The sequence below is a fragment of the Salarias fasciatus genome, chromosome 19 (genome assembly GCF_902148845.1).
Source record: "Salarias fasciatus chromosome 19, fSalaFa1.1, whole genome shotgun sequence".
In the NCBI taxonomy this organism is placed as follows: Eukaryota; Metazoa; Chordata; class Actinopteri; order Blenniiformes; family Blenniidae; genus Salarias; species Salarias fasciatus.
The window spans coordinates 18,805,942-18,830,163 of NC_043763.1; the positions used below are offsets into that span (position 1 = coordinate 18,805,942).

Here is a 24,222-nt window from a genome sequence, read left to right on the forward strand (position 1 = left end):
AGGCGTGCGTGTGTGTGTGTGTTTGCTTTTACCTGTGCTTTGTGCCCAGGGCAGTGGTTCCTGATGATGCCAGGTTAGAATACAGCGGTGGTACTCTGGTCTGGGATCCAGCTTAACATCACAGGAAAGCTGAAAAACACACACACAAAGCTGAGTCGCTCAAATACATATATATTTTTAAAAAGGAATTTAAACAAGAGTGACCACTTTTATATCTAAACCAAGATACAAAGCTTCAAACTTTGAGAAACAACAGGTTCTTTTTTTTGAAGAGATGCTGTTGACACAATCAAAGACAAGGTCACTGTTCACTTCAGTTATTAATAGACATTAAAGACATCAGTGAAATACTAATCATATGACTAATAAGCATTTCACAGCCACAAATGTGAAGACGGGGACGCTCCACATTTTTTTAAAAACACTGAAAGTCTTAGCATTGGTTTTGAAAGTGTATTTTCCATTTAAAATCTAAACCAGGATTTAATTCGTCACGTTTTTAATTGCATTGTGTTAAAAAGTCTGGACTGTGGCAGGTCAGCTTCACACCTGGACTCTTTATGACTGGACTGTGTTGTTAAAATATGCACAAAGTGTTGTTTGTCGGTATCTTGCCAAGAGACGTGATCATTCTTCAGTATTTTAAGAGCAATAACAAGTCTGAGAGTAACTCAAACTAAGTGCACTGACACATCCAGGTACCGTCAATGACACTGATAACAAATGGGATGATCGGTTACCTCTTTAGCAGACACATGATTTCCAATTCAAATGCCAAATTTTGATTCAATCGACCAAAATACTCTATATTGCTTGAGCTGAGTCGACAGCAACATCTCCACATCTTCTTCATGAATGGTTTCTTATTTGAGTAGTCGAGCTGTTGATGCAGCGACATACAGTGTTCACAAAAAAAAAACCTTTAACAAGTGTTCCTGAAACGATTTTCACCTTACAATCGTGTTTTTAGTGAAGATCAAGACAACTCGATACTGTTTTCACTTCTGTCCAAACATTCCTTCAGATTATCTAAATCATTTGTTTCTGCTGTAAATGATACAATGTAGAAGTTCTAAGTAATTTCACAGTGGAAACTGGTCTTGTTTAATTGTTGCAGTCTTTTAGAGTGCAGGGCTCCTTCTCATCCCCACATTTGAAAAGCTCTTCCAGAATGTGTATGCGACTGGCAAACCGTGGACATTGTGTATGTTCATGAGTGAGCGCATCTCTTACCCTAGCTTTAATAATTGTAGGTCTAGGATCCAGAATGCCTTGCATTTTCCTCAGAGCAGGAATCACGAACAGGTTACATGTCACCACTGCAGACACTGGGTTACCTGGAAAACAACACAGCACGGGGATCGCATGATGGAAAACTGGCTGCCGAGGAGTGCAGACTGTAAACGTACACTTAAATCTAATGTGAGTCCAGTATATGTGCAAGTGTGCTAGCATCTGATATCTGTGTGAAAATATTTGAGCTGATCTTTTTTACATAGTGATGAAATGCATCTTGATCAATATTCCAAACCACCGACGACACAAACAAAACTGTCTGGCGTCGACTCCCAATAGAGCGGAGCAGCTCATCTTTTAAAGTCTGCATCTCCCCTCCGCAGGCAGACGCACAAGCACCTGGCAGAGCAAAGATGAGTTTCCGTGTCCCATCAATGTCGACAGTGGCAAAGGTAGTAGGAAGACTGAGAGACAGAGAGACAGAGGTCGTGAGTCACGGCGTTCACAGTGTTACAGGTAATGGCAGCTTCAGTGATGACCAAGCTGCTCCAACAATTTTCTCAACGGCAACACCATTTGTAGACGAAACATGAAAAACACACAAACAGGCTAATATACATACGACAGCACTGATAAACATACAGATACATTAAAAAGCAGGAATTCCAAACTGAGTGAGAAATATTCAAACTCATTTTTGGTCTTAAAATGCAAAGTACACATGTTTTTTATGGTAGAAACTAAAATAAAAATATATTATGTCATTATATACTATGCTGGTTTTCAAAGGTGGCCGATACGTAAATCTTAAATTGGAGAAAAAAAACATTACTCAAGTAAAATATTATCTAGATTATTAACAACTTAATATATTATCATAATGGACAACCATTTTCATAAAAAAAAGTCATTTTAAAGATATTCGGGTATCAAGCCTTATTCAGTTAATATTTTATAATGTATTAGCTGCAATACTGGCATCAGCAGCTAATGGGTAACGGTACACTCTGCCTCCCTCTCCCATCTCACCCTGGTTTCATGAAGACTCGTCCAAAGTGGATTTGAGCATGAAGGTCAATATCCAGCACCTGTTTCAGGTAGTCCTGAAACACAAAAACACACAGGAAAAATACTTTAAAGTTTAAAATGTCTGGAAAATGTGATGATTCCTGATTGGGAATGAGTTCACGAGCTCAACACGTCAGCTGTAGCAGGCTATTAGCAGAAGTTCACCTTCTCTCCCATGGACACGCCCCCTGAGGTGATGATGACGTCGGCACGGCTGATTCCCTCGTGGAGAGCCGACAGCAGGTCATCAGGGCTGCAACACAACATAATGCCAGGAGGAGTCACTGAAACAATCTGTCTGTCTGGACTCCTCGTTGGCTGTGAAGGACACTGGAGGTCACTTCGTCTGCGTAGCCATTATATCATCATAATTACATTATCAGCTGGACTTTTGTTGATGGATAATGTGTTCAGAGGTTGGTGAAAATGCACCAAGACACATTACAAAGTGTGAAGGACTCAAGTGTTTGTTTGAGAGATGAAGTTCAGCTGTGGTCACTGAGATTTAAACAAAATGGCAGCAGCTGCTCATGCTACAAAATCAAACAAAGGTGTACCCCAGGGAGGTGTCCTGGGGCCTACTCATTTTCAATTTTCAATAGGTATAACTTGTTTGGATCAAAAATAGTTTGAAGCAAACCTCTTAAAGATAGCATGATAAACTCTACTTTTCGTGTCAGCAGAGCACTAAACTATATCTATATATACATACAGTATATTCCAGGGTCTTTGACTAAATGAGTTTCTTGACTGAGATACTTCAGTATTTCAATTGATCAAGCTTCATATAAGCAATAACATACACTATTTCCTTAATGGCAGGTTTCTTCAGAGTTAAAAGATAACTTTCTGGTGAAAACTCTTCGTCTCTGTGAATAATGCTGATGTACAATACATGCGTGAATTCTGCCAAATGTTAAGATTTGGATGCTGTCCAACATGAAACAGCACAGTCCATCATGGCTCATCACTGTGCATTAGATGGATTTTTTTTTAAATAATTCACTGCCATTCAGGTATGTGTCCTTTCATATCCTGTCTCAAAATCTAAATCCTGCAGGATGTTTCTCTCTGCTGGTCTGTGCCTTGTTCTTGATGTCCATATCTGAAGTCAAGAGATCAGTTCAAATGGCTGCTTGGTAACTTAAAGGAAGGAAAGAAGTAATTTAACTGTGTTTCACTGCTTCAGTGACTGGCAGTAGCTGTAAAAAGAGGAACATGTCCACCAAAACAAAAATCTTGCTTTCTGTACTGTGGTTTCTTACTTGTCTCCAACAATGCCCAGGTTGATGGTGGGGTATCCATGCTCCTGGATGGTGGCGAGAAGAGTGGAGCGGTTCGAGTCTCGGATCTTCCCTGGATGGAGATCGTCCTCTGGATTTAACAGCTGCACACATGAACACACAGACATTACTGCTCCATGCCTGCTGGGCAAAGAGCAATAACTTTCAATAATTTCCTGTAGACTTAGACCACAAGTGTTATTCCACTAAAACGGGAAGTTTCGGAGAGCTGACTTGTCACTGAGTTTTAGAGGATCTATGAGGAATTTTCTGACGCTGAAGCAGTTTCTCAGCAAGTAAACATGATGGCTTCAAAGTTGCCCGATTTAATCCTGGTCTCTGGATTCAGTGGGAACCTAAAAAATTCAAGACTGGGTTTCAGAAATAGCTGGCATTTGTTTACCTCGTTGCCAGTGGACATGACGGCCACCACGGGGAACTTGTGCACGCTGACCTCGGTCACTCCGACTGTGGCCAGCAGGCCGATCTCCGACGGGCCCATGTGTGTTCCTTTAGCCAAAACACACTCTCCTCGCCGGATGTCATGACCTATCGGCCTGTGCAAACGCACAAAGATATTACTTTTAACTGACTTTTGAACACGGTCTTTGAAAACTTAATTCCCCACTTCGTTCTGTACCTGATGTCCTGACCGGGCCGGGCCTGGACCATAATCCTCACCTCCAGCTCCTCTGTTCCCTGCAACAAGCAAGCCGTCAAAATGACCACAGCTGCTAACACAACGACACATCCTGTCCTCACACAGTACTGATGTAAAACCGCTCAATCAGTGAGAAGGAAGAATTAAAATGAGACACATTGAGACTTCCTGCAGGGTGTTCTTACATCCTCGGACTCCCTCAGCAGCTCTGTGTCTTCTACTTGGACCACGGCGTCGGCCCCACAGGGGATCGGGGCCCCGGTCGTCACCCTCATCACCTGACCGGGCATCACGGTGTGGGTGGGCTGCACGTGTACATGCACAGAGACATGCAAAGTGCTCACTGAGTTAAAGTGAAGAGGCAGACACAGAAACCATGAGCAGGTTTTCAATCATCGCCGGCATGAGTCTGTTTGCTCACAATGACTGGTTTATGTGTTTATTTGTAGTGTGAAAGCTCAGAAAAACTGGTAAAAAAAAAAATATCTCAGCAACATAATATTCACGTTATGTGTGAAAGCACCCATTAAAAATAAAACAATGTTAATGTGTAAAGACATCAGGACGGTCAGATGATCGGCTTGTTACTCACAAATTATTTGTCAACATTCAGCATGGCAGCGCTTTGCGCAGCTTCTTTAGACGACATGAAAGTCATTTTCTAGAGTTCATAGAAGTTCTCGTCGTACTGAGGTCAAATAAATTCATATATTTTAATTGATAACTGTGACACTGGAACTAGAAGATCCACATTATTTATGCATCAGTGTGAAGACCAGTGGTTGCGATGTTTCGATAGCAGAGGTACTGACGGTGTTGTTAACGGTGTTAGTGTATTAGAGCTGACCTGTTGTCCAGCCTGGGACTCTCCCATGATGAAGCGATCCCCCGGGCCGTCAGCAGCTTCAGGTCAATGACAGAGATGGCAGTTGTGTTAATGATGAAAATTAGAGCAGGATGGTTCAGTTTTGATAGTTTGAGCCTTAAGGACCACCAAAGAACAGATTCAATGCAGTGCATTCAAACGGTAGTCTCACCTCGTACAGCGTAGCCATCTTTAACGGAGGCTGGGAACGGAGGAAGGTTGTCTTTGGCATAGATGTCCTGAGCGAGCACTCGACCCAAACCATCTGCAGAGAGCAGCACTGAGCAGGTCAATGTGGAGCGTCTCCACTTCAATGGAACAGAAAAACAGTGACCGCGAAGAGCTGTGGGACAGCTTAACAGCTCGTCTCATGGTGGTTTGTCATGTAATATCCCTTTACACCACTTTTTCTATTAATGACAGTTTAGATGAAACTGTAACGGTGGAAAAAATTCAAAGTATCCCTTCACTAAAGTTCAGACTTCTGATTTGAGATTTTCAGAATGAAAGATTTAAAGCAAAAATCGCTATAAACTGCATTAAGTGTCATTACAATATAACTCTGCAACTAATCTGCAGCTGAACCTTGGAGGGGGAGCAGGGAATCAACAGGGGTCCATTATACCACTAAAGCAGATTATCCGTTCTCTTCTTTCTCGATCTTAAACTGATTTTGCCTGTTTTAGTTGGTCTCGTACTACTCCTACTTACAAAATTTGGAATTACAAATTACTGAAGACATGGCATGAAAACTACAAATTCACCTTTTGGAATGCATGAAAAACACAATGTAGAACAGATTGTCCAGTGTAACCTAAAATCACAAAATTCTTTTTAATTTCAGTTTTTACTCATTTGGCAGCTAGGCAAATGTGATATTATCTATTATTAGCATGCTCAGCTATCGTGGGAACAAGCTTCAGCGCAGCGAACACTGATGGACAAGAAGCATGTTAGCGTCAATATCCGCTGTGTGTTTGCTGGCACCAACTGGCCGGCCTGGTCTGCACTAAAAGGTGTGAAAGCACCCGAACGTACCTTTAAGCATCAGACAGTTTCAGACCAGTGACGTTTCTGAATTGCTCAAATGAAAGAAAATAATAAAAATAAAACATGAGTCACACAGTGTCCCGCTCTGAAGACTCACCTCTGTAGTTAATGACTTCGATTCCCAGAATAGGCGTCATCTCCAGAACAGTGATGAAGGCTTTGTCCATTGACGTCAGCGGGAACGGGGACATGCGATGACGACGCGCCACTTTGCTGATGTCGACCGCGCTGTGGCCTGGACACGCAAACACAATCAAAAAAAAAAAAAAAAAAAAAAGGGACAGGCGTGAGTAAAAACGGTGAAGAAATGCACTTCGATAAACAACACGCACAGCGTCCTTCTTCTACACTTTCCTCAGTGATGTAAAACTGCTTTTTGTAAAGCTGGCATGTTAATGAGACACAAACAGACACAGAGAACTTACTGGCTCTCAGAATGTTCTCATTACTGCCACATCGTGACTGAACCTGCAGAGAGACAGACACATGTTCTGCATTTGGTCATCGTTCGATGGAAACGCATGTACGGAGTGATTCGATCAGCGCTCCTTCGGAACAGGGCAGCCTGGCGCCTTGAATTCAGCTAGTGACGGTGTCTCATACGTTAGACATGGAAACGATAACATGGGCTCGAAGCTCGTAGCAGCCACTCATCTGATTCCCTGATTGCATGAAGATTGTTTTGAATGTTTAAACTCAAACTGTGAACACGCCTCAGTTGTCTCCGTGTGTTAACCATGTCTGCAGTGTTGGAAGTTTCTCATACAGTTTCATGAAATCACTTCGCAAAGCACTGTAGTGATATTTTACTCTTCCAAATATCTTTTTTCATTAGTTTCTGCCTCAATTTGAAAGGAACATCTATATTATTCCTTAAGCAGCAAATACTCGAAAATACCGGTTTTATATATATTTTTTTTCATTCCCTGTGAGAACTGAAATTCTTTCAGAGTAGAAGCAGCACCGAGGATGTGTTCACATCTGCAAGGTTCAATGAAAAGAAACTCGGTCAGATTATTTCAAAACCCAACTCCTGCCCTGCATTGTGCCATTAACTGGGCCCAACTTTAACTGGACCTGTTCACACCAAAGAGTTTCTTCATCCTGCCAAACCTTCCATCTTTGAACACGGTAAAAAAAAAAAAAAAAAGAATAAAATAAAACAATTCCAGCATAATTTGAGTACTTTCCACCTTGAATTCCACCGTCCACATTGGTTGGGAGCATTTTACTTGTGAATGTACCACAACTGAGGATATTTCTGTGACGATTGTGCCAAATCTCACAGTCCCATTCACTCCCATTCAATTCCAAACAACACACAAGTCCCGAGACTTTCAAGTTGGTTTTTCAGGAATAATAATTAAAAAAAAAAAAAAAGAAGTTAAACCTTGAACGTGACTTGGAGGCACACAGTTGTTAAGTTTTGAAAAGCTGAGTCAGGATGACTACATCCATCTAAAAACTTTAACAAAGGGCTTGAGATTTGACAGCTGAATTGAGACAGGACTGGGAGGTACATCCTATTGTCGATGTACTCAACGGTATGGTAATAGCGATGCTCTCTCACAAGGATGTGGATGACATCTTGCTTTTTGCAGTGAGAATACAAATTGGCAACCTTTGTTGTTGCTACAAATGAATCAAACAACCGACAGTGAAAGGAGGAGGACTCATGAGCCGAGTAGAAACTCGAATTATGCAGGAACTGTCCATTACCGAGGTGATTGATGGGGAACTGTTGGGGCAGCTGTCCATGCCTATTAGCAGTGAACTTACATTTACGATGGCATGCTCGATCGGTCTTGAAAAGCAGACAGAGGAAACTGTTACCCTTCAGCAAAGTGACACTGGCTTCTGGAATTCGATTTGCGTTTGCAGAAAGACGCCCCAATTTCAAGCTAGCTGTGATTTGTTTGTGCGTGCGTGCAGGTTTGTGTGTACCTTGGGTGTCGGGCATGAGGCGGTGGAAAGGCGGGATGTCGCCTGTGTTGCCCGTGGTGACTCGGAAGGGGTGGAGCTTAAAGAGGCAGAGTCTCGAGGAAGCACCTGAACGCCTCGAGAAATGATCGAGTCCGGGATCTACACACACACATACACACAACACACACACTTTAATGTTTGTCAAAGAATTCTGGTTTTGCTGTGTCAACTTGAAAACCTTACTGTTGGTCTTCTATAGTGAATCAGGACTAAATCAGACAGGACATTGGTTCACACGTCACTGATGTTTCTACTTGGATTCAAATTTTAACAATGAATGTTTTTCACACTGACAACAAAATCATCAGACGCAAGCTCACATTTGGTGTTTGCTGGGACGCAAACACATTAATGACACGGAGGTGATAAATAGGGAAGGTAGTTAGGCTTTATGATATGAGTATTCTTATCTACATTGTGCATACCGAATTACTACCAGAGACAAAAAGCTTAACAGTTTTTGGGTATGAATCTAAAGTGCACAGACAAATCAAATGTAAGTTAGGGTTGATTAAATATTCAGCGAGTCATTCCATGTGAAATCAACAAGAGATTCTGAACTGGGATATGTCACTGTATTCAACAACTAGTGTGTAAAACTCAATTTCTCTAACTTTATACATGCAGGAATGAAATTTTCAGGGAGTGTGTGACACTATTTTAAAAAATGCATTTATCTAAAAAGTGTTATATTACATTCCACTAGAGGGTTTTAATCCCTTAAGCCAATGCCCAAAGTTTTATTTGATAATTGGATAGTCAGTTTTCCTTTTGAAAACAGATCTGTTGTTCATGATGTGAAAGTCCTGTTCAAATATATCCCAAGGTGTTCTCCACAACTTTTTAAAGGAATACTCCAAAGATTTTGGACCCACGTCCTATCCCTATCATTTACAAAGTGAGACAAACTCATAAATACCTTTTTTGTGTCTGTGCATCCAGTGGCTGGATCCCAGCTGTTAGCATCGTAGTTAGCTTAGCTCAGCTGCTGGAGGTGAAGAGGAGACAGAGCCGGACTGACGACAGTGGACAAAATACTCCTTCCAGTGGTCCAGGGGATGGCGTATTAGCACGTGAAGTAAATCCGAATGGATATAAAACATTTTAAAAGACGTGTTTTCTTTTCAATCCGTTAAAATAACGTCTTGATACACACAGACCTTTCATCAGTCCGGCTCTGTCTCCTCTTCACCTCCAGCAATTGAGCTAAGCTAACTACGATGCTAACAGCTGGGATCCAGCCACTGGACGCACAGACACAAAAAAGGTATTTATGAGCTTATCTCACTTTGTAAATGATCGGGACAGGGCGTGGTTCCAAAATCTTTGGAGTATTCCTTTAAGATCCCATCATTGTTTGGCTGTTTTGAGTTCAATGAGGTCATGATTATGTTCAGGAAAGTAGTGTGAGATCAGTGAAGTGTTACAACATGGTGTAGCCATATGGACAGAGTATGAAGCCCTAATAACAGCATGGACCTTGTGGTCAACTACTCAGCTACACTGTGTGATTTAAACAATGCTGAGTTTGGTACTAAGGAGGCAAAAGTCTTCCCCCACACTAACACAGTCACAGCAACCTGAACTATAAATATACAGCAAGATGGATCCAAGTTATCATGTTGCGCCCACCATCATCTGCACCGTCCATCTGAACGTTGAAGCAGAAAATCCAGATGAGATCTATGGTCCCGTTTGAGTGAGTCAGTGAGTTGTAGCATCGGGTTTCTGTTACCAACTAACAGGAAGTGACACACGCTGTGATATTCTGAGGATCTTGGTTGTACGAGTAGCTGTTTGTGGACTTTCTGTCATCTCCATGGCAGCCTCACTTTCATTATCTCCTCCAAAACCCACACTTGGTTGTAGAGGGAAAGTTAGAAATGAAACTCTATGAGCGGCACTTGTCTTTTCAAATACCTTCACACATTTTTACACACTGCGTGTAGGATACATTTACATTATTTCTAATGAAGATTGAGCAGATCCAAGGAGATCAGGTGAGAAAAAGGTTTTCAATTCACTTGACTTGACATGGAATGACAAACGTGCTGCAGTGGGCGTGAAGGCAAAGCAACACTGCGCACAATAGCTTTTGTAAGAATCTGATCAGACAGCAGGAACTAAGGACTTCATGTGATTTAGGAATTCACCCCCACATCAGTGTGTGGCACATTCACATTGGGGTAAACAAAGCCCGTGTTTTGCTCAAATTTACTGAGCAAATCCCTGACCAAGGGATTATCTCCGGCTACGATTTGATCTCTCTTTCTTTCAATGGGTCTTTCAACAGCACCCAAAATACTATCAAAGTTTTCATTTTACAGATTCCACTGTAGCCTATTACCGAAGCAAGAACAGAAATAAGAGGCGATAAAGCTTCTGTGTCGGGAACAGAAATAGCAGACACACAGCATACATACATACAGTGAAACATTAAGGTACGATTAAACACAAATCAATCTCACTAGTCCCATGTGAGCACGGCTTAAAAGATCAGCTTTCAGCAAGTTTTAGGCTGAAATCAGTTAGAAATAAAAATGTGGAAGTCTTTGACGCTCATAGCCCATCAGTAAAACTAATGCACTGAGAACGTGGGTGAAATTATAACCAGTGAATGTCACATTTCAAAAAATGAGTGTAATATTAGTAATCTGAAAAAAAAAAAAGTACAATTTTTCAAAATCAGGCCTGTATGGCGTTATTGTCCCTTCCTGTATGAAGACTGCATGTTCTCCCTGGAGGTACTGGGCTTTCTTGTGGTTATCCAGGCACCTCCCACAGTCTGAAAACACCAGTTAGGTTAACTAGTCACTGTAATTTTCCCACAGGTGTGAGCGAGAGTGTATGTTTGCTCTGTGATGGACTGGCAGCACTCAGCGGGTGTTCGAAACCATAGACGGTATGATGCACATTCAAATACCAACATATATGTAAACTTCTGCTCTTAATCACCAGCAGCACTGCTGGTTGATAAATTAAGCCCTCTACATAGGTTTTAACTAATTAAATTATAATAACTTTACTGATGGATGGTGGCTCAGAAAAGAGACCAGTGTCAGTATTTCTCTGGAGCGTCTGGAGCATTATTATTTCTTAACATGGCTTTGATAAACACTCAACCTGTCCACATCTTACTCTAAAGGGAGAAATATGAGAATACCAGTGAAAGTCTCAACTTCATTCTCCACAGAACTGCGAAATCGCGTAATCCCAGAGTGATGAGGAGCGAGTCCGAGCGGTGTGTGACTGACAGATGAGACGAACTGGCCGATGGAAGGAGGAGGCGGGGGTGGGTGTGTGTGCGAGTGCCTCACCTGCTGGTCATGATGAGTACAGGTGAAATGAGTGGGAGGGGCGGGTGTGTTGCCGGGTAGGTAGGGAGCTCCCTTAGCCATGACCACAGCATGGCTCGTCTGATGGGCACGGATATGAGCATGCAGGGATGAACACGCACACACAGACACAGACACACACACACACACGTTGACACAGACAGACAGTGTGAATGACATGAAATGGTTTGAGGTCACAAAAGGCAGACATTCCAGTGAAACTTGCCCCAAGAATATGTCATTTTGAACATAACAGATTGTGATTTACAGACGTCTTCAGTCCTCTGCCAGAAAAGGGAAATACTTTTGTGCATATCTGTTTATGAAACATAGACATACGACTACTGTATCAGGATGCAACGATTTAGGGCCTTCACATTTTCCTCATCTTCAGGGAAAACAAAAGTAATTTGAACATTTACATAAAATGCCAACTAGTTCAAGCTATTAATCTGACTTCAACAAGCTATTTTAATGTCTTCATTTCTTTGATGCACTGAGGCTTCAATTTAAAGTAAATTAGCAAGCTTCCAAGAAGTCCATGTTTCAGTACAGTTTGCCATAGCTTGTAATTAGACACCAGCCTCTTGTGGTGCCTTGAAATTTCACAACAACCTCATTGTTGCAGTTTGATTCCAGCTTTCTCACCATACCTTGTAATTTCACACCACTTTAAATGACTTGTTTTTTAACTTCACAAACTACTGTACAAGACGGTGAGACTGACAAGGACGGTCTCAAATTACAATGTAAGAGGATGATACCGGTGTCAAATTACAAGCATCTCATGCTACATGTTGGGAAGGTGAGCAACATCTGGAAGGAGGTAAATAATGAGACGCAAGACTGAAGGACACAGTGGCAGAAACAGCTGGTTTCAGACTGAAAGTGAATTTAAGCAGGGCCTAAAGAACCAACTGCAAAAAAAAAAAAAAAAAAAGATAATCTCAACAGTTTTCAGTCGTGAGCTATGCGTTGCTGTTTCTAAACTATCAGCATGACGGGTCCTTTAAAAATAAATGTGCACTTGACTTGGCCTTGAAAATAGTGCAAGCCAGACCATCTGATCATGTTACGTCGGCAAAGTGTTCTATATTAAAACACAGAGAGAATACAAAGGGTAAATCTGGACGACAAGCACTTTGCATTTCTTTTCTCTTCCATTTTATGAGTTCCTACTGTATTTATTTGACATATTAAAAAGAAAACCTCTACTTTCTGAAATTCCCCGCTCTCCTTTCCAGCTACTACTACCATGTGCATCGAGTCCTGCAGCAGCACTTGTGTGTAGTACAGTAGCCTGCTGCTGCAATGACCCATTTTCTCCACAGTGATCATTAAAATTTCATCTGTCAACTTTCAGGCGGCAGCGGCGCCGGCGTTAGCATGTCCTGTGGACCGGTTACCTTGGCAGCGATGGCGGCTGCAGTGATGTGGGAAGAGCCATGCTGGTGGTGGTGGTGATGGTGGTGGTTGTGAGCGTGTCGCCCTCGCCTCCTGTCCTCCTCCTCATCCTCCTCCTCCTCGCACTGGGTGCCACGCTCCATGGTGTGCGTGTTGCTGTGTGTGTTGGCGTGCGTGTTGGCCAGCAGAGGGGTGGGAGAGGGCAGCTGCTCCAGGGCGGCGTGCGTGGACTTGATCCTGACGGTGGCCTCGCGCAGCAGGTCGATGGCGTGAGGCAGAGCGGGCAGGATGAACTGGAAACACTCCTGCAAGAAAAACAAACACATTTAGGGACACTTCCGACCGGGAAACATATATGGGTGCAGAAAGTGAGCTGGATCATTGTAATTCAGCTCATGTTGTTGATTGTACTGATTCAGCTCCTCCAAAATACCTTTCTACGTAATTTTTCTTAATCAAAGACATAAAAATAATGAAAACCTAATAAGACTTATGATTTTCTTTTAATGTTAGGTCACCTTTTGTTTTTTGAGTTACAAATTTGTTGTGATATTGCACTTCTATCTAGCCTTATTTTCTAGGTGATATGTATGATATGTAGGAATCACTGGTGCAGGAAGGTCAAACACTTGTACCTGGGAACCCTTCTTGCTCCCTGGAAGGTTGATGATCAGAGTTTTCCCGCGAATGCCACAGACCGGCCTGGAAACAACACGGCAGAAAGCAGATTAGAGGAGAGGATATCACACGCACTAATCTGGTGAGAAAACACGGGATTAACACTGCGGCTCGAGCCCAGCAGAACAGTGAGATTATCCGGGGCTCACCTGGACAGCATGCCGAGCGGTGTAACGTTGAGTGATCCCATCAACATGGCCAGAGCCATGCCCGGAGCCTCCCGCTCGATCACCTCTCTGGTGGCCTGCAACACAATCACCAGGAAAATAATCTCCAGCTATTATTTAAGGATGATATATCATGCTTTTTTTTTTATTTTTTATTTGATGTCACATGTATGTTGCATTGCTGGCCGAAAAAGAAAAAAAGAAATGAGACTGATTTGCACTGTGTATGGGAATAACAGTTTTCCTTTAGGTTGAGTCCATTGGTTGTGCATGTGTACCTCAGGTGTCACATCTCGTGGTGCGAAACCAGTTCCTCCAGTGGTGAGAATGAGATTCAGCTCCTGCTCGTCACACCACTCCAGAAGTGTTTCCTGCACACGTACCAACACATTTCGGTTTTATTACCTCAAGAGACAATGATAAAGGGTCAAAACCTATTCACTATAAACATCGGCTCAAGTGAACCAAAGCCAAGAGGGGTACCTTGATTTCATCGATCTCATCTGGAACGATCTTGTAGGCTGATATGACTCCCCCTAGTCTGCAAAGAGAATCAAAGTCACGGTTAATTCAATAAGACCAGAAGACTGAATCAGTGTGGAGGCGCTGATCTTTCCATGTCGACTCACAGTGAAGGGTCGTGGACCAGATCCTTCAGGTTGACTCCACTTCTGTCCTCAGCCAAGTTCTTGAAGCAGCTGTCACTGACTGAAAAGGGCAGAGGTCCAGGTTAGCAAAGAAGGAAAAACTGAAGCATTTGATTCATATGAAAAATATATTATTTAAAAAAAAATAAATCCAGCATTCTACCAATCCTGAGATTAAAATTCTAATTGAGGCTCACAGCACACATCAAAAACAAGCAGGTCATTATCATGACAGACTTCAATAACCAAAGAAGTCACAATTTATGAAAGTAGAATCAGAAATTTACAATGGAAAAAAGACTCAGAATGTAGAACACATTCTGAAAATAGCCAGTGAGTATGGGTTTAATGATGTCTATACAGCCATAGGTATTTTAGAAGATAAAAGTATTTATTGCTTTTGGTGATAGTTATTATTTTATAATTAGGGACCGAGCCCGGAGGGCATGGTGGCCGCAGGCCACCATGCCCGGAGGGCAAGGTCTCTATTGTTCTTCGTTCGTTTGTCGTTCTCCTCCTCCTCCTCCTCGTTCTCTATTATTATACTAACGCCCAAATAAACGCGAATTTGACCCCCTAAACATGCACGAAAACTCACCAAATTTGGCACGCAAATCATGACCGGCGAAAAATTTTATAAAATGGAAAAATTGGCCCCATCTGCTCTCTAGCGCCACCTAGATCCCAAAAAACGTCTAAAACAGTCACTACGGCCCGCAGGAATGTCGGAGAGAGATCAAACCAACACTCATGCGTTCGTCTCATCAAGATCTACATTTCACGCGCTCACACCCCTGACCTAAATCCAACAGGAAGTCCGCTATTTCCCTTTCAAAGTAAAATTTTGATCAAAATCACTCCTCACGAAAAAATTATCTCCTCCGAGACCGTTTGTCGTACACACATAAGAGTCACGCGACGTGAAAGAGGACAAATTTCTCTACAAAAGTTGTGAACAACTTTGTCAAAAGTCTAACGGTGTGGATTTTATTAGCGTTCAAAGTTGGAAGTCTGAAATCCTGCCTTGCTCCGGCCCTCATCCGTTATAATGGGGAAAAAAGGAAAAAAGTCGCCTTTTTTCAGCACCTCAAACAAGTGGCGACTGCGGCTAAACCGTGACTGCTATCAACAAACCGAGCACACGTAAAGTTCCAGCAGGTTCTCCTGAACAAGATGATGTAACATAAGTGGGGAAATATGATGATATATGCATGTTGACACAGGTAAGATTTGGGGTGCGCTCTGCATTTTTTTTGCTCTCAGTTATAATGGAGCCGGATGGGGAAAAATCTCGCGCTTCTCACAAACTGAGGCCTCTGGGGTCCAAACTAAAAGTCTCAATGCTCTGAAAGCCTCACCAACTGAAAGACAACTAATTTTCCTGTCAAACGTGATATTTTTTGTTCAGTTTTGCCAAACAGGAAAGGTACAAGGAGCAGTTGTTTCGCAGAAGGAAACTGTAATTTTCTCCTCTCTCCACTCTAACTGAAATGACCATATATGGACATGCAGAGCAGTTACACAGCTGACAGCAGCTGTCAATCAAACTCTGACACTCAATGACTTCATTCAGTGACTCAGGAAAGCAGATGGCAAAAGCTAACTACTCCTTGTTAATGGATGGGAGATGCTAACGACTCCATGTTAGTGGATGGAACATGCTAACAACTCCATGTTAGTGGATGACTGAAGCCACCAGCTCCATGTTAATGGATGGAACATGCTAAGAACTCCATGTTAGTGGATGGGAGATGCTAACTACTCCATGTTAGTGGATGGGAGATGCTAACTACTCCATGTTAGTGGATGGGAGATGCTAACTACTCCATGTTAGTGGATGCAAGATGCTAACTACTCCATGTTAATTGATGGGAGATGCTAACAGCTTGAAGTTAGTGGATGGGAGATGCTAACTACTCCATGTTAGTGGATGGGAGATGCTAACTACTCCATGTTAGTGGATGGGAGATGCTAACTACTCCATGTTAGTGGATGGGAGATGCTAACTACTCCATGTTAGTGGATGCAAGATGCTAACTACTCCATGTTAATTGATGGGAGATGCTAACAGCTTGATGTTAGTGGATGGGAGATGCTAACTACTCCATGTTAGTGGATGGGAGATGCTAACTACTCCATGTTAGTGGATGGGAGATGCTAACAACTCAATGTTAGTGGATGGGAGATGCTAACAGCTCCATGTTAGTGGGTGGTAGATGCTAACAGCTACATGTTAGTGGATGGGACATGCTAACTACTCCATGTTAGTGGATGGGAGATGCTAACTACTCCATGTTAGTGGATGGGAGATGCTAACTACTCCATGTTAGTGGATGGGAGATGCTAACTACTCCATGTTAGTGGATGGGAGATGCTAACTACTCCATGTTAGTGGATGGGAGATGCTAACAACTCTGTGTTAATGGAAGACAGATTCTAAAAGCTTCATGTTAGTGGGTGGACGTCTCAGTTGCTGGCCGGCGGGGAGGCTCGGTCCCGACCAATGCCGCTTGCGGCTTTAATTAATATTATATCTTTTGCTCCATAGTTTAATATGTTCTGATTAAGCAATCAGTGGGTTTTTTTAAGCCAGCTACATGAATTAATTTGTGTCAGCACCTTCTCAGGAACAAATCACTAAGGGCAGATTGCAATATCGCCACCGAGAAACTAAAAGGAGTATTTATTGAATTAAAGGAGCTTGTTTCTTTAGAGTTGTATGAAACATTGTGTTGATAACAAGCCCGTGTTGATTGAAAGACAAAAAAAATTCAGAATTTAATTCTCATTTCCATTTCAATTTAGTCAATGTTTCATAGAAAAATGAGGACGACCAGCTAAAAGATGCTCTGTTTAAAAAAAAAAGTTGTTCAACATTAGTAAATGAATGAAATTATTGTGATTTTTTGGATTGCAGAAAATGTATGCAGTAACAAAATATATTTAACAATAAAAAGCAGAGTATTAAAATATGTCACTTAACGGTGGAATTTAGTTTTTTCCAGTAAGTCAAATCTTTACAAGGTGTCGCAATAATCTCATAAGGCATCATTTAATATAACTTCTGACATATTTATTTATAATTTGGCTAAAAATGAAACCTAATTTCTGAGCCCAGATTGACTAGACTTTTTCTGTCTTTTCACCAGATAAAAACTGCTTGACTGAAACAGTCAACAGTTACTCTCTATTAATGAATGAAAATACCAAGACTCACATGTCATAAAACATTTTGAAGCCTGTTTAAACTGTGACTAGACTGTCTAACTCCAGTACACTGGGCTGAAGGACACAAATATTGAGCAATCATCCCGACTGAACTCTGGTATCTGGGTTAAAAGTCTGTTGCTCTCACGAGCAGCAGCCCTTTCCTCCATTTTCACTGACACTCCACAAGCACCAAAGCTAAATCTTTAACACCAGTCCTTGAAGTCTGAAGTAATACCAAGACGTATTTGAAAATTCAGGAATGATTATTACAAAACATGATAGTTTCCGACTGTTTGTCATTTGGTCACAATTGGATTCCTAAAAGGAGGGCACCTCAAATCTTTTTGCTGGGAATATCGGGACAATTTGCAGTTGGCAGAAAAGACTACGTGCTGAAGAATTCCAGACAATGCTCCAAAAAGTCCTCGTTTACCAACAGCACACATATCAGGTTTCCTATGCTATTCCCAGGAGAGCAGTGTTGGCGAGTAATCTATTACTAAGTAATTCACTAGTGTAATGTCACAAAGTAAAGTAATGGGATTACTGTGGCAAAAGTGGTGATTATATCACAATTGCTTTATCAAGCAATGACTCCGTTACTTTTTCCCAATATTTTGCAAGTTGAAAAGGTCTTATAACCCACAATATATCAGATAATTTATAGAAACAACCAAAAACCACAATGTTGCCATTTTATGACGTGTCTGCGAGCGCAACATCATTAAACTGAGATGAGCAGCAAAGCAAACACAGAATTGCGGAAAATCCAGTGGTAGCACTTTATGGCTGGAAATACAAACAATATTTTTTAACATTTATATCGTAACAGACGTGAGTTTCATGTCCTTCCCACCACTTCTTGATTCACTGCTCTCTGTCTGCCACACTTTTTTTCAGCTGTGAAAACCGTGTAATCCATTAACATGCGGTAAATGTTTTTCCGAGCCGTCTTAAACGCACCATGAGCATACAAACTCCAACAAGAGGAGCTAATTTCTATGGTGCAAAGTAAACTCCAGTAGGGATGGATCACTGGCAGGATCTATACTTCTGATAATGTTCAGCAAACCAGCCAGAGCCAGCTGTCGTTTTTCTAAACAAACCGTGTAGGTTGAATAATGCTGGTACATAAAGATGTCGAATTAATGCGCGTATACTACCGCAGTCATATGATAACTGCATTCTGTGTTCTTAAAGGCAGCAGGTATAGATCATACCATTTTTCTTTACCTTGATTAATTTTGCACATCTGTGCTGTAACATTACCTAAAATGTTGCGTTTAGTGTCGTGTCACTTTCTATGTTAATGCCATTTAATTAAATAATGTGAATTATTACCCTGTTACCTTCTCACTTCCATTCCATTCTGTGTTCTAACTAATAATTTGCAGACAGGAAAGGTGTTTTACCGAATATTTCATATTCATTGAAAGTTCATTCCAAAGCACTGAGCAGCCGTTACTTTATCTTTTCTTAACTAAAGTAATTAGTAATCGATTACTTATGAAAAAGTAATTAAAGAATTAATTGGACTACTTTTTCTAAGGACTAATCAGGAGTTGAATTACTTTTAAGGAGTAATCCCAACAACACTGTACCAGTGACTCTGATACCCCAAACAAGACTTTGAAGGCATCCAGGATTGGACCAAGGTGAAACCACCACTACAATTTAAGTCTTTAAAAGTTGCACAGTAAAACCGTCATGGATCAGATGGATCCCATCCAGTGTTAAAGATGGATTCCTTGACTTGACAGTTAAGAATGTACAAAGCCATTTATGCAACAATGTTGTATCGTCTTAAACTTTTCAATTCAACTGAGAAGCTGGTGGAGGCTCTGCTGGCGTCCTGCGGCAGCCATCCCACTGTGTTTCCTCGATCAAATGCTCGGTCTGAGCGGCTCCCTCCAACTGTTTCTGAACCTCAGTTGCAGACAACAGCTCAAGATGGCCGTAATGTGTTTCCAAACAGCCTTGATAACCTTGTCCCTTCCTGATGATGTATCGGGGCTTTGCTCTGGCCCAGCAAAGAGCTGGTGATCGCTTAGCACCAGTTTTGAGAGCCGGGAGTCAGTGCTTCAGTGGTGGAAACACAAAGAAGTGGTGCTAAGGCAGGATCTGGCTCCAAACTCACAGTGGAAGCAGTCTGATGGAAAAGGGGCTTAAGTGACCTTTTTGAAGGTCTTCTGAAACTACAACAGCATCAAAATACTGTCCTTGTTGCATTGATTTTAAGAACAGCGGTGTCTTCTGAAACAACTGGTCATGTTGCGTCATTGCCATTTTTTAAAATAGCGTGTGACATTACACAAAGGTCCTGCGCACAAAGCTAAGATATGAAAGCGAGAAGCAATGTGATATGCCGTTCACATTGGCTAGGCTCAATTTAATCATGTTTACAGGATGCAATTCTATTCTGATTACTCATGGTCAAATTATCACAACTACAAAACATCACGTCGTTCCTCATGTTGTGCGACCATCAACTTCAAGGCATAATCTCATTAAGGATGTTCCCAGTGACTAATTTCTGTCAACCAAGTGAAAACTTCAATAAAGACTATTCAACGTGAAGGCGTATATGGATAAAACCAGGGCTACTTCAGATTAAGTGCGATCTGAAATCAATTTGATAATTGTGATAGTGATAATGACTTATAACAAATATATATCATGTTAATGTCTTTTTGATTTGAGATTTGCTCTCACGAATAACAGTGCTCTTTCTCCTGTCTCTAATCTTTCTGCGATTCACTAAGCTCTCCTCACAATCTACCAAGTGGGTGGGTATCTGGGGCAGGGGGCCTCAATCTGATGGTAAAGATAGTTTGACAAACAAAGCATAAATACACAGTGGGTGAACACACAATTTAATCACAGTTCAGTAAGTCTATTACAATATGTATATTGCGCACATTGGTGTCACAGTTAAGATAAATTTATGGTTGCGATCACATTAAAAGATGCTCGATGAGAGTCAATGATACATTGCTGGCAAGTGACTGCCTGACACGGATCGAAATGACCTATTTAAATAAATCAATCTGAAATAAGTTGGTAGTTTCCCAGTGAATTTTAAACTAATGACAATCAGCTGGGATTAGCTGGCAATGAATGTGTAGAAGAAAAGAGGTTTTGGCTTGAACAGTTCAACTGTGCAGGTTACCTAATGTGATGAAAGGCTATAATCTAACATTTGCCTGAAGCTATGCAGCACTAGATTAGAAGAATAAAGCTGGATGTGTCATAATTAGTGATTGTATTTTAGGACTTAAATTCAGCTGAGTTCATACTGGAGTTGCAAACGAACAGGTGAACCTGAAGGTTCAGAGATGAGTTAAACATTTACGTGCATGTTTTGCTATTGAAAAGGTCTAAATCATTGCTAAATCAATTAGTGTTGAGTTGCTTCATCACTTCTGCTTTTTGGTCACCAACATTGTTCTTTGACTGATCTTGTTTTGGTGGGAACTCAACTAAGAGCTGCAAGAGCTTGTGCTGAGGCACTGTTTACACAAGGTTTTCGGTTTTCAAGTGAAAACAGAAACATTTCGATGCATTTTGGGTGTCATGACAATGACAACAGTGCTCGGAGACACTGAAAATGGAACTTTACAAAATGTTTCAAGTGGACATGCACACTACAGCTGCAAATATGCAAGTAGATGGACACTAACTATTACACCGGCCACCAGTGTGGCAGGACTCTCAGTCCACATTTTCCTAGGACAATCCGACTTCCTCGTTTACCCATACGAATGTCTGTGTACTCGCCATTGTTAATGTTGATAGTGCTTTGTTCTCTGCATGCATGTGTGCAAAAAAAAAACCCAACAGCACCCACTAATGGCCTTACATGCTAAGTCCATTGCTTCAGCATTTTTTGATGTTTCCGTGTAAATGGGCCTCGTTTCTGAAAGATTGTCATGTAAAGGCAAAATTTTTGAAAAACATAAAAACAATGATTTTTTATTTGAAATGCCATGTAAATGGGACCTTAAATGTTGAAGAGTAGGCCACGGGTCTTTATTTGGATGCCTCTGGCCCACATGGTTCAGTTTAGTTTTATCATCATTTTCTAGTGCGTGTGTGTGTGTGTATGTGTATGAAAGTACTACGTGTATTCAAGAAACAGGAAAGAGATGAATATGGGTTATGATCATTTCAAGATATATACCCAAAGTACCAGGTTATAGAAACACAATATTTTGCTTCATCGGGAAAATATTGACCTGACCTCTGATGAAGGCCTGCAATAGGATCTAATACTGCTGAGATCAGGGGTGTCAAACACATTTTAGTTTAGGGGTCACATACAGCCCAGTTTCATCTTCAGTGGGCTGGACCAGTAAAATAACAGCATAATAAACATTGAATTATAAATTGTAAGTTTTTTCGCTGTTCTTGTAGAGCAGAGTTTACGTGATGATAGTGTAACAATGACAAGATGATGTATGATAATAATGAAAATATTATGATCAAAAATTACTACAATTTTAACCTAAAGCCAAATTTTAATGACATCTTCTGGTGGAAAACAGTGACATGCCCAAAAGGCTTCTCCTAAAGCTGTTGCAACGTGCATGCTTTTATAACTCACCCTGACAGCGTGGTGTTGAGGCTAGTTTGATGAAAACAAGGAAGCGACCTTTCATGCCAGCATCACCCACATCTCAGTGTTGTTTGCTACTTTTAGGAAATATATTTTAAAAAAAAAATCAATGTTTCACTATTGGCTTGGTGGTTTGGCAGGCCTGACTGGAGTGTCTTGCGTCCCAGTTCTGGCTCACATGCTTCACGTTTGACATCCCTGACTTAGGTGAAACACTATCCAATTAGACTTGTGAGGGGGCGGATGGTCAACCATTTAGCAGCATCCATAATTCTGACAGTATTCAAAATGATAGACTTAATACTAAAGAGCAGAACTTCATGTCTTTTTCAACCCAGGTAGCTCGAACATTTTACCAAGAATAAAAGATGCACCAATTCATCAAGAGCATGGAGATCTTGGTCAATAATAGTGTTTTTTTTTTGGAAACCTCTTGCTTCGTGGATCTCAATTTTCAGCAAAAGTTGCTTTGGCTCGACCTCACATGACGTCCATGGGAGGGATGATCACGGCACATGAACGGATTAGTACCGTGTTGTTAGCATGTGACAGGAGCGCTGCTGTCTGCTGGACGGACAGCGGGGTCAGCTGCTCTCAGCTCGGATGCTCAGCCAGCTGCTGGCTCCCATCCTTTTTAGCATTATCCTCACGTCTTCCCCTCCTTGCCTTAGCAGAAAATAAATAAATAAATAAATAATAAATAAATAAAAAAATAGGAGACAGCAGAGCTAACTGGTGGCTGCCACACGGCTGCACACTGGTCCCAGTCCTCCTCCTCCTCCACTGCACGACTCACGGACGAACATCAGTCGAGATAATCCGAGGAGGAGCTCCCACAAACCGCACAGCTCCCTTCATCTGGCCCTGTGGCGCCTTGCATTCCCTCTCTCTCCCTTTTTTTTTTTTTTTTTTTTTTTTTTAATAGACGACCAAACGCACGATTTAGGATTAATAAATGCTGATATGTGCGGTAAACGGGAGCAGGGGCGTTCATCGTAAATGACACGACCGTCGTTAAAAGCAAATTAAGGAAACGTGAGCGGAAAACACCGCGAACGGCGGGCAACATATAGGACCTGCAAAGGGACATGAATAATGCAGCTCATGTAGGCTCGGTAACGCTACATTGCTGGAAAATACAACGTTCAACTTCACGTCAAGTCCGCGTGAATACGGCAAAGACAAACCGGAAACACGGCGGTGTATCTTTCACAATAGTAGCACCAAAGTCAAAGAAATATCAGCCAACGGCGTGCGGCTCGACACATATTTTGAAAGTCTCCACCGGGCGACCTCTCCCGTTGACTCTAACTAGACGTGCAATAAAATATCACTATCCTGTCCTATAGCTAACAAGTACAACCTGGCTATGACAGCTACTCTTCGTGTGTGAACACAAAAGCACAAAGCACGAGCATATATGTGCACACGGGCGCGTTGGGACACGATCCTCGCACCTGTCCGACCTGTCACGGCTGCCTTCGCCCGCGCCTCGGTGCGAGCAGAACCGGTTAGCACGACGGCTAACGCCAGCTAGCTCTGCAGCGGAGACAGCCCGTATCGTGACACGGACGCGCACAGACAACCGACGACGAAACGGCACCGAGCCGCGCCGTCCGCGGGCGTTTTGCTGCATTTAGCCAGGCGGTCTCCTTACCCGTCAGTATCCCCACTCTGGTCTGATGGTCGTGGTTGGTGAGCACCATCCCGTCCGCCGCCATGTTTACAACCTCCGTCTGCACTGTGACGGCGCATACATAGAAACTGTGTGGTGGAGGTGGTGGTGTGCGGGCTGCTGCTGCTGCTGCTGCTGCTGCACCTCTGGAGGACGGCTGGAGTGTGTGCATGCGTGTGTGTGTATGTGTGTACTCGTGTCCTTTAAGTGTGAATGTCCTCCAAAACTAATAAGATTTGGGGCCTCGGCCTCAGGTCTGGTATGTTGTGACAGCCCGGATAAGAGTGAGGTGACCTCTGTGCAGAGGATGATGATCCAGTGTTGTCTGGTCAGTCAGTGCACCTT

General features: G+C 42.0%; 1 protein-coding gene across 4 annotated transcripts in view; it reads right to left on the minus strand.

Moving 5' to 3' along the window:
- The window catches only part of gphna (gephyrin a), a 28,585-nt gene extending 4,578 nt beyond the window's left edge, over window positions 1–24,007 (minus strand). The window contains exons 1-22 of one of the 4 annotated variants that reach the window (XM_030116574.1): window positions 23,860–24,007; window positions 14,360–14,438; window positions 14,214–14,271; window positions 14,009–14,101; window positions 13,713–13,807; window positions 13,521–13,587; window positions 12,888–13,190; window positions 11,464–11,562; window positions 8,108–8,245; window positions 6,589–6,631; window positions 6,261–6,398; window positions 5,286–5,378; window positions 5,096–5,151; window positions 4,434–4,553; window positions 4,228–4,286; window positions 3,991–4,144; window positions 3,570–3,691; window positions 2,470–2,557; window positions 2,266–2,339; window positions 1,636–1,700; window positions 1,234–1,337; window positions 33–129 (exon numbers count right to left, since the gene is read on the minus strand). In XM_030116574.1, coding sequence (XP_029972434.1) covers window positions 33–129; window positions 1,234–1,337; window positions 1,636–1,700; window positions 2,266–2,339; window positions 2,470–2,557; window positions 3,570–3,691; window positions 3,991–4,144; window positions 4,228–4,286; window positions 4,434–4,553; window positions 5,096–5,151; window positions 5,286–5,378; window positions 6,261–6,398; window positions 6,589–6,631; window positions 8,108–8,245; window positions 11,464–11,562; window positions 12,888–13,190; window positions 13,521–13,587; window positions 13,713–13,807; window positions 14,009–14,101; window positions 14,214–14,271; window positions 14,360–14,438; window positions 23,860–23,923 — 2,209 coding nt within the window. In that variant the 5' untranslated portion in view covers window positions 23,924–24,007. Of the gene's footprint in view, window positions 1–32; window positions 130–1,233; window positions 1,338–1,635; window positions 1,701–2,265; window positions 2,340–2,469; window positions 2,558–3,569; window positions 3,692–3,990; window positions 4,145–4,227; window positions 4,287–4,433; window positions 4,554–5,095; window positions 5,152–5,285; window positions 5,394–6,260; window positions 6,399–6,588; window positions 6,632–8,107; window positions 8,246–11,463; window positions 11,563–12,887; window positions 13,191–13,520; window positions 13,588–13,712; window positions 13,808–14,008; window positions 14,102–14,213; window positions 14,272–14,359; window positions 14,439–23,859 lie in introns of all 4 variants that reach the window. The other 3 variants (XM_030116573.1, XM_030116575.1, XM_030116576.1) reach the window with 3 other exon arrangements.
- Between the last annotated feature and the right edge of the window lie 215 nt (window positions 24,008–24,222).